The 8647-nt window shown below is 41.7% G+C and overlaps 1 protein-coding gene across 2 annotated transcripts; it reads left to right on the forward strand.

The window, feature by feature from the left end:
• The first annotated feature begins 219 nt into the window (after positions 1-219).
• On the forward strand, positions 220-5425 carry cep76 (centrosomal protein 76). Of its 2 annotated transcripts, XM_078790862.1 has the most exons (13): positions 225-475; positions 795-950; positions 1109-1193; positions 1273-1497; positions 1570-1755; positions 1884-1981; positions 2215-2343; positions 2417-2605; positions 3790-3956; positions 4191-4350; positions 4464-4637; positions 4796-5013; positions 5227-5425. In XM_078790862.1, exons 1-13 carry the CDS (start codon positions 413-415, stop codon positions 5363-5365), a joined length of 1989 nt encoding a protein of 662 aa, XP_078646988.1. In that variant the 5' UTR covers positions 225-412; the 3' UTR covers positions 5366-5425. The 2 variants fall into 2 exon arrangements, with proteins under 2 accessions (XP_078646989.1, XP_078646988.1); XM_078790863.1 differs by lacking the exon at positions 5227-5425 and having other exon boundaries at positions 220-475; positions 4464-4612; positions 4796-4932.
• The last annotated feature ends 3222 nt before the right edge of the window (positions 5426-8647 follow it).

The raw sequence follows: 8647 nt of genomic DNA on the forward strand, positions 1-8647 counted from the left end.
TTAAGAGTCCTTGCAAATGACGTCAAAAAGGGTCTTTCTTTGCCTCACGTCGCAGACAATGACGGAAGAGTACCCTAGTTATACTCCTGCTTAAATTACCTCCATAGTTCCCTACAATAAAATTAATGTACAACTTTTTTTCCAACCAGACGTATATTTATAATTATTACATGTTGTGTTCTGTTCATATTTATGGTTATTTGTTGTCAAAACTTTTTTTTAACGTTTTACCAAAGTTAGGCATACTCAAAGACACTTTTCCGCTGGCATTTCCGCTGCTGGCAGTTTGAATTGTAAGTGTCTCAGGTTTGTTTTGTTTCGATACAGCCCACTTTGACTGAAAATATAGCCATTAAATTTAAAGTGGCCTGCCCTTAATGTGCTGACAGCTTCGGCGAGCACAACTGCCAGCATGTCTCTTCGTCTAGAGAAGGCCTCTGAGCTGAAGCAAATCATTCACAACCATCTGATCAAGGTAACATGGAACTGTTTAATTTAAGCAACAAGTTATTTTGCCCATATTATTGCAGTAAGCATGTCTTGTGTTAAAAAAAAAAATTCTTAAACACCGTGCATACTTTTCTTATAAAAACTGGTGCTTTACTAGAAGTGATACAGGTGGATGTGTGGTTGAGGGTTTGATTCCCTTATGTTGAGCAAAATAACCTGCAGTCGCTCATCCACCTCATCTTACAATCATTTTGAATTGCAAGGTATTGATTGGTATGATTGATTGATGGTAAAGCCCATATTAGTAGTGATGGCGGTGTTATTATTTCCCTATCTACTGTAAGATGGATATTCATGGAAAAATCCGAGAGGTGCTGTCTGAGACCATGGGGGAGGACCAAGGTCCAGCACATCGAGTCCTGTCCGAGGCAGACTTCCTCCATGCACTGCAGCGCAGAGGCATCATTGATGATGCAATGAAGGACATACTTTCCTCTCAGGTTGTATGCGCTCAATAGTCTCTCTTACTTTGTTATTTTGATAAAGAAGCTGGTCATGTTATTCACTTCTGATCAATGGAAAATGTTCATTGTATTAGTGAATTAACATAACTAACAATATGTTGTTACCTATGTCTCTTCATGTTGGGCTTTGCTAGGTGCAGCACACACATGGACAAGCAAGTTCTCCTCCAAAATCTGTCCCTCTCTTGACTGACAAACAGAACATCCAGCTGACAAAAAGTAACCGCTATTGCAAACAAATCAGTAAAAAGCTGCTTGTGACCTTTTTTATGCAGTGTAATGTTTCCTGTTCTTGCAGCCAATATTGACATGTGCAGACGTTACTTGTACCTGCAAGTGCTTGGTGGGAAGGCCTTCTTGGAGCACCTCCAGGAGCCAGAGCCTTTACCTGGTCATGTGTGCTCCACATTCACTTTATTCCTGCACTTCAAAAATCAAAGGTTTCACTCTAAACCGGTGCCCTGTGCTTGTGAACCTGACCTGCAAGAGGGCTTCCTCTTCCATATCCACACAGATGGAGCAGGTACAAGGATACAATGGCTTGAAATCACACTGAATGTATGAAACCGCTCTAAAATGACGTTGGATTGTGCAGGCGAAAGCAATAAGATGGCAGATGCAACCACAATGCTGTCCATTTGCGACCCGATTCACTTGGTGCTGATCAAGACGGACACATCCAGTGAGACCACACTGGTCTCTTCCTACTTCCTGGACTGGAGGACAGTCCTCAGCTCTCCCAGTGGGAAGACTAGCTTGGCTGTAGAACTGATGGGAGTGGGTGAGAATGATTTTTGCGTGCTGGCTGAGCTGGCGGGGTTTGTCATTCACGCCTACCGGAAATAGCTCAGGGAAATCATTAGGGAATAATTAACAGTAGTCGGTTGTGTTTGTTTGTTGTGTCATCAGGAAGTGAATGCAAGTTGCCAGCTGGTGTTTTAACAGTCAGTCTGGAGCTGTATCCTCCTCTCACAGCGACGCTGAGTCCTGACATCATTAGCACACAAGTAAGGACATCAACTTTACTTTAAATACTTTTCTTCCTATTAAGTTGTTTTGTTTCTGAATCATTATTATTCTATCCATTTTCTATGCCACTTATTAGGGTCGCGGGGTTATGCTGGAGCCTATTGTTCCTTATTATTATAATATATTGATATATTTTAATTAAATGATATTCATTATTAAATAATTGTTGTGAACTTGCTTAAACATATTGCATTTTCTGTTTGTTACTCAGCAATCCCTAGAAAGGCAGAGGACTGCAGAAAAGGAGAGGGTATTTCTGGTGTATGCCAAACAGTGGTGGAGGGAGTTTCTTGAAATCCGCTCATCAAACGAGTCCAAAATGGTCAAAATATTTGCGCAGGTTTGCTCATGTTCACATAAAAGAAAATGTTATTTACAGTATGACAGCTCTTATGTTTCTGTCAAATCTCTAGGATGAGAATGGCATCAACAGGCCAGTGTGTTCCTACGTGCGTGTCCTCAGGGCCAATCGACTGCTGGAGAGCCCTCGGCAGGCGGCCCGCTTCGTCAGCCTCCTGGCCCATGAAAAGGCCCCAATAGTGGGAGGAGGAGGCAAGCATGAGCAGTGGTGCACATTATTGGCATTCCTGTGTAGAGGGAAGGTAATATACACTACATTATATGTTATATCATTATATTATTATTATTATACTATTATAGGTTATATCAATAGAACTGAGTTGTGGTGAAACTAGAATGGGACGATTGGTAAAACATAGCATATCATGCAGATGATTAAAATGACTACAGTAGATCACTGTTTTTTTGCGGGGGTTACCGCCAGCGAATGGCAAAAATCTGTGAGTAATTAAGATGCCCATAAAAATGCCAATTTTTGACACATTGTGCGCTCCTGCTACTGCCTCGGCAATTGGAGTTATACGAGTGTTCCTGGTGAAAATCCAGAACCCTCCACCATTTCGTCACATCCCTCACACATAAAATAAATGGCTACTCACCAACAATGAATAATAACTTATGATAAACGGATAGTATCTCACAGCAACTATGGTATGTTTTTGTTCCACTGAAATCTTAACACTTAATGAAAAATTATTATCTGTGAAGGCAAAGGCATAAATGTAAAAATTGTTTTTTTGTAACTTTGGTACATGTATGCTGTACATTTTACTTGTATTAATACATATTTATAAATAATTAACGACTTAGGATGATTGTGATGTGTTTTGTGTTGAAAAATGAAAGAAATACATGCATACAATTTTGCAAATTTGGACGTGAATACTGAATTGGAAATGTGTGCGGGTCCACTGTATAACAACTTATATTTTCTTTATGTGCATTTACCGATATATGTTGTCCATCACAGCAGATGCTGTCATTTATGAGACGAATTTGTAGAATTATGTAACAAATGCCTTTTGTCATGGTCAGATTCACAGACCACCACAAGATAAATGTCCCCGACTGTTCCTCTGCAAGACACACAACACAATCCTTGCAAAGTGGTGCTTGTCAGCCGTGATTTATGACTTTCATTCTAAGGAAAATTAATTTTGACTCATTGTCTTGCACTTGCTGTCAAACATCTATCATTCTATTGTCCTTAGCTTGGGTCATCACACCGAAGCATCCACCTTAAGTTTATACCAATGTAAAAACAACTGCTTTATGTCATTATCAAACAATTAATTGCATGTTTAAAAGTACTATATGCATAATATTCCACAAATATTAGTCTATAAAGATTACAGTTGACGCTCACTATACTACCGCAACATTAATAATGACTGTATTTTGATTTATTTTCTCCTTTTGTCCGCAGGGGGACTGTGAGGACCACTCGACACTGTTGTGTAGCCTCTTGCTGGGTTTTGGCCTTGACGCTTATGTGTGTGTGGGCACCAAAGCAAAGGGGACACCACACACGTGGGTTCTCACCCGAGGCACTGATGGGAGTATAACTTTCTGGGAGAGCCTCACTGCACGCAGGTTTGGGTTTTTTTTTTGTTCATATACTTGCTAACTCGGAATGCTGCTTTAAGTTCCTGCATTTTTTAACTGTTGTTCAGTAGTGGTACACTAAGAAGATTGCTTAGTAGCGCAACAAAATTTTGTGTTACAATAACAGTGTGTTTGGAGCACCAATAGTAGCTCTTGGATAAAGGTAAAAAAAAAAAGGCCACTAATAAATGAGCATATGCATCACTCCAATTGTACGGGCAGATACCTTCATCAGACCATAGACCCAGACGCCCCACCGCTGGCCTCCCAACCTAAACCCTTGTACCCATATCGTACCGTGGGCTGTGTCTTCAACCATCAAAGATTCCTGGCCAACTGTCAGCCCACTGACTCGGTGGAGCTGTGTGTCTTTGACCTCCAGGTAGGCACGTGAATCTAAATCATTTCAGGAATACTTTTGAAAATATTGGACTACACTTTCACTCATAAGAATCTTCACTAAATTACACTTCACTAAAGTCGTCTCTTTTTTAGAACCTATCGCGGTGGAAAGCAATGAGTGAAGAGGCTCTGAAGTCTGTCTGTGATTCTGGCGCCGTCAGCTCCCTGCCGCCTCTGCCTCCACTCATGTCCTCGTCTCTCGATGATTCTACTGCCAGCAATCAGCTGGAACTGGAGCTGAGGTACCTGATCTCCGAGCACAGGAAGGTATAGCATTGTGCTGCAGTGAACAATACGGTGCACAAAATATATACTGTATTTATTCTAGGAAATATGATTTATAGTATAATTTTACCTTCAAATGTTTCAATCACATTGAACTGTTGACGTGTCTAATTTGCTACTGCATAATTTTTGTCCTCCAGGACTTGAACTTTACAACAGTCTGGGACGACGACCTGTGCTACCTGTTGTCCTCAGCATTATCAGCTTATGAAATGGAGCGCTGCCATGGGCTCTCATGTGGAAATGAGGAATTTCAGGACGCAGTAAGACGGGCGGTGCCGGACGGGCATACCTTTAAAGGCTTTCCCATCCACTTCCTGCACCGCAATGCCCGTAGGGCCTTTGCCACTTGCCTTAAGTAAGCTGAACGAACAAGTGGTATTTTGCACAGCCAACATATGTTCTTATTCCAGCAAAGTTCTCTTTTTAATTAATATAAATATAAATTCTGACCACAATGCTCTTCCTGTTATTGGTTTATTCACATTATCATTGAGAATGTACTATATACCAGCTATTGTATTCCATGAAGTTATTCACATTTTCTTCTGTGTCTGATGTCGTTCTACAGGTCCCCATTCTGTGAGGAGATCGTGTGTTGCCGTGGTGACCATGTGAGGCTGGCTGTCCGTGTTAGAATATTTATTTATCCAGAGAATGTATGTGCTGTGTGGTTTATGTTTGCTTGTAAGTATCGCTCTGTTCTCTGACCACCCTCAGGTGGATGTGTGCTGTGTTGAGTGTGTTTAACACACTTTTTAAAAACAGAATATTTACATTTATTATGAAAGGAAAACGTCACAGGGACACTGGATGACTTTGTTCCAATCCACATAGGTTTTTTTTTTGTAAAGGTTGTTTATGTTAGTCGAATGGACTCATTAGTATACAGGACAGTATTTATATCTGTTTTTGTAAAACAAAAACATTTTTACTTTTTGTATCATTGTTCTATTGTAAAATTATAACTGGAGAAACTTGGCTGATGATGATCGGTCATTAATTTCATGAGAAAATGATGTGCATCATGTACAGAAGTGACAATTCTACCAAATTCTACCTTTGTCTGAGCGTGGCACACAGGCATTTAGTGTTTTTGCATGCTTTTTAAAATCCATTTTCACTTTTATATTCCATACGTGTTGCTGACAAACGTGAAATAAACTACTGAAAAGTAACTCTACTTCACTACGCCATATTTGTCGCGTCTGCAATGACGTCATTAAAGCCTTTGCTTGATTGACTGATAGCGTCTTCGCCACTATTAGGCATGCGCATAACACGCTGTGAATGTGTATTTGTCTGGAAATATTTTTTTTTAATATTTTTAAAACGTCACTATGTGGCTGGAGATTTGTTTGACTGAGGGGCAAATGTTCGTTTTTGAAAATACCCGTGTTTGTGTGGGCATGGCCGGAATATGAACAATGGAAACATAAGCTAAATCAGTGTATGAGTTGTGGCGAATCTTGATGTAATACCTAGGTTCAGCACTAGATGGCAGTTTAGCCTCAATTGTATGTTCACATTACTTTTACTATGCAGCTGGATCACATCAATATGTTAAACAAATTAGAAACCATATTATATGTACAAATGTGTATTTGACTGGCCTTCTGTTAGTTTTTCACCAGTCTAGGGTTTACTCTTTAATATTATTATTATAGCAATATAGTACAGTACAAGGGTATTTTGGCCTCAAGAGTTCAAGGGTTAATATTGACTTTACAAATGCTAATAAGCAGTCCATAAAGATGGCCCATGAATTAAAAATGTCAACATTTTCATTTGCCAGTCTACCTTTTCCCCACAATGATGAGTTGATATGCCGGAAGAGCGATATGGAGCGGTAATGAATAATTCCCCTTCTCCTGTATTAGTCACAACGCATACACCTCTGCTCCACAGGAAGAACAGCTCAGGAAGTGTTTGATGCTGGGAAGTCGGCTATGTTTTCAGCTCATATAAATCAGCAGTGCTGAGGTGTAATTGACTAATAGGGCCTGTGGGATCAAATGAGAAGGAGAAAGTTTGCTTCCTATCAAATCCATCACTCACACCAGAAGTGCTGCTGGCATGCAGTGTTTGCATGGGGGGGGGGGGTGTCGGTGCAAGTGAGGCAATTACAGGTGTATTTTCTTCCACTTTCAATATCAGTTATTTACTCTTGTTTATCATGATTCCGGACCTGACTGAATATGGGGGCTACACGGTGGACAAGTGGTTAGCGCGTAAGCCATCTCTGTGTGGAAGTTGCATGTTCTCCCCGTGCATGCGTGGGTTTTCTCCGGGTACTCCGGTTTCCTCTCACATTCCAAAAACATGCTAGGTTAATTGGCGACTCCAAATTGTCCATAGGTATGAATGTGAGTGTGAATGGTTGTTTGTCTATATGTGCCCTGTGATTGGCTGGCGACCAGTCCAGGGTGTACCCCGCCTCTTGCCCTAAGACAGCTGGGATAGGCTCCAGCATGCCTCTGATCCTCGTGAGGAAGACAAGCGGTATGAAAATGGACGGATGGAGTGTAAATATGACTATAGGGGTGTTAGTTCATTTGTAGGGGGCTTTAATAAAAAAATGTATGATCTAACTGCAAAAATATTCAAATTTGAAATAAGAAATCATTCATTCATTTTCTACTGCTTATTCTCACGAGGGTTGTGGGGGGTGCTGGAGCCTATCCCAGCTGTCTTCTGACGCGAGGCGGGGTACACCCTGGACTGGTGGCCAGCCAATCACAGGGCACATATAGACAAACAACCATTCACACTCACATTCATACCTATGGACAATTTGGAGTCGCTAATTAACCTAGCATGTTTTTGGAATGTGGGAGGAAACTCCACACAGAGATGGCCGAGCATGGAATTGAACTCGGGTGTCCTAGCTGTGAGGTCTGCGCACTAACCAGTCGTCCACCGTGCAGCCCTTCATTATAAATTAATTCATTCATTAATTTTCAGACATGGCCGAGGGTGGAATTGAACTCGGGTCTCCTAACTGTGAGGCCTGCGCGCTAACCACTCGAACACCGTGCAGGCCGTCATTATAAAATTCATTTATTCATTCATTTTCAGAGATGCCCGAAAGTGGAATTGAACTCGGGTCTCCTAGCCGTGAGGCCTGCACGCTAACCACTCGTCCGCCATGCAGGCCGTCATTATAAAATTCATTTATTCATTCATTTTCAGAGATGCCCGAAAGTGGAATTGAACTCAGGTCTCCTAGTGGTGAGGCTGCACGCTAACCACTCGACCACCGTGCAGCCCATAAGAAATCATACTTAGTGGAAATTCACTTATTACAGTTGGGTCTGGAACCAATTAATTTATTGATTACTTGATTACTTGGTACCAGAATCAGAGTCCAACACTTTATTATTATGGATAATGTAATAATGTAACACATAGCAACACCACGATTTTGTTATTCTTCTGAAGGCACCGTGATAAATAACATTTCTAAAACATCCAACTAATTCTGTTCTCTTCTAGGTGTGTTGTCACTCAAAAGGGGGCGTGGTTGTTGTGCTTCCTGTCTGCATCGCCTTCTTGCTGTTTGACTTCCCTCCTTTCATCCCTTGCATCCAACAAGCTCATTAAACGCCACGCAAACTGACACTTCAACCCGACTTCTCGCTCTTGTTTCACATCATTAAGAGTCAGCGTCAGGCTCAAAGGTAAGCAGGCTAACTCTTTGAGGGAGATGCTACGCCTGGCAGCTGGGTGTTTTGATGAGCTCGTCACTCCCTCACCCCAAACATGCCTCATTAGTAGTTCATTCTAAACACCTACCTGCACCCCACCCCACCCCACCCCCCGCCCGAAAACCTCCCCCAGCACCCGTCTCCAACCCACACATGCACATACAGTTTTCGCTTTCTATTTGTTGCTCCCGCCCATCTCTCATCTCCCTCTCTGCGCCCCCATCCAGTTTCGGCACTAATTAGCTGGCTTCTCCCTCTTCTGTGCTTCCCTCGTCACAAAGGGAG

This window comes from Doryrhamphus excisus, linkage group LG5 (assembly GCF_037039965.1).
Source record: "Doryrhamphus excisus strain RoL-2023G ecotype Guam linkage group LG5, RoL_Dexc_Guam_v1.1, whole genome shotgun sequence".
NCBI classification, from domain to species: domain Eukaryota; kingdom Metazoa; phylum Chordata; class Actinopteri; order Syngnathiformes; family Syngnathidae; genus Doryrhamphus; species Doryrhamphus excisus.

Bases quoted from the DNA above. Each gene is read 5' to 3' on its own strand.
- cep76 (XM_078790862.1), top strand. From the start codon at position 413: ATGTCTCTTCGTCTAGAGAAGGCCTCTGAGCTGAAGCAAATCATTCAC. The intron at 1,756-1,883 runs GTGAGAATGATT...TTGTGTCATCAG, and splicing joins TGTAGAACTGATGGGAGTGG to GAAGTGAATGCAAGTTGCCA. The intron at 5,014-5,226 runs GTAAGCTGAACG...GTCGTTCTACAG, and splicing joins GCCTTTGCCACTTGCCTTAA to GTCCCCATTCTGTGAGGAGA.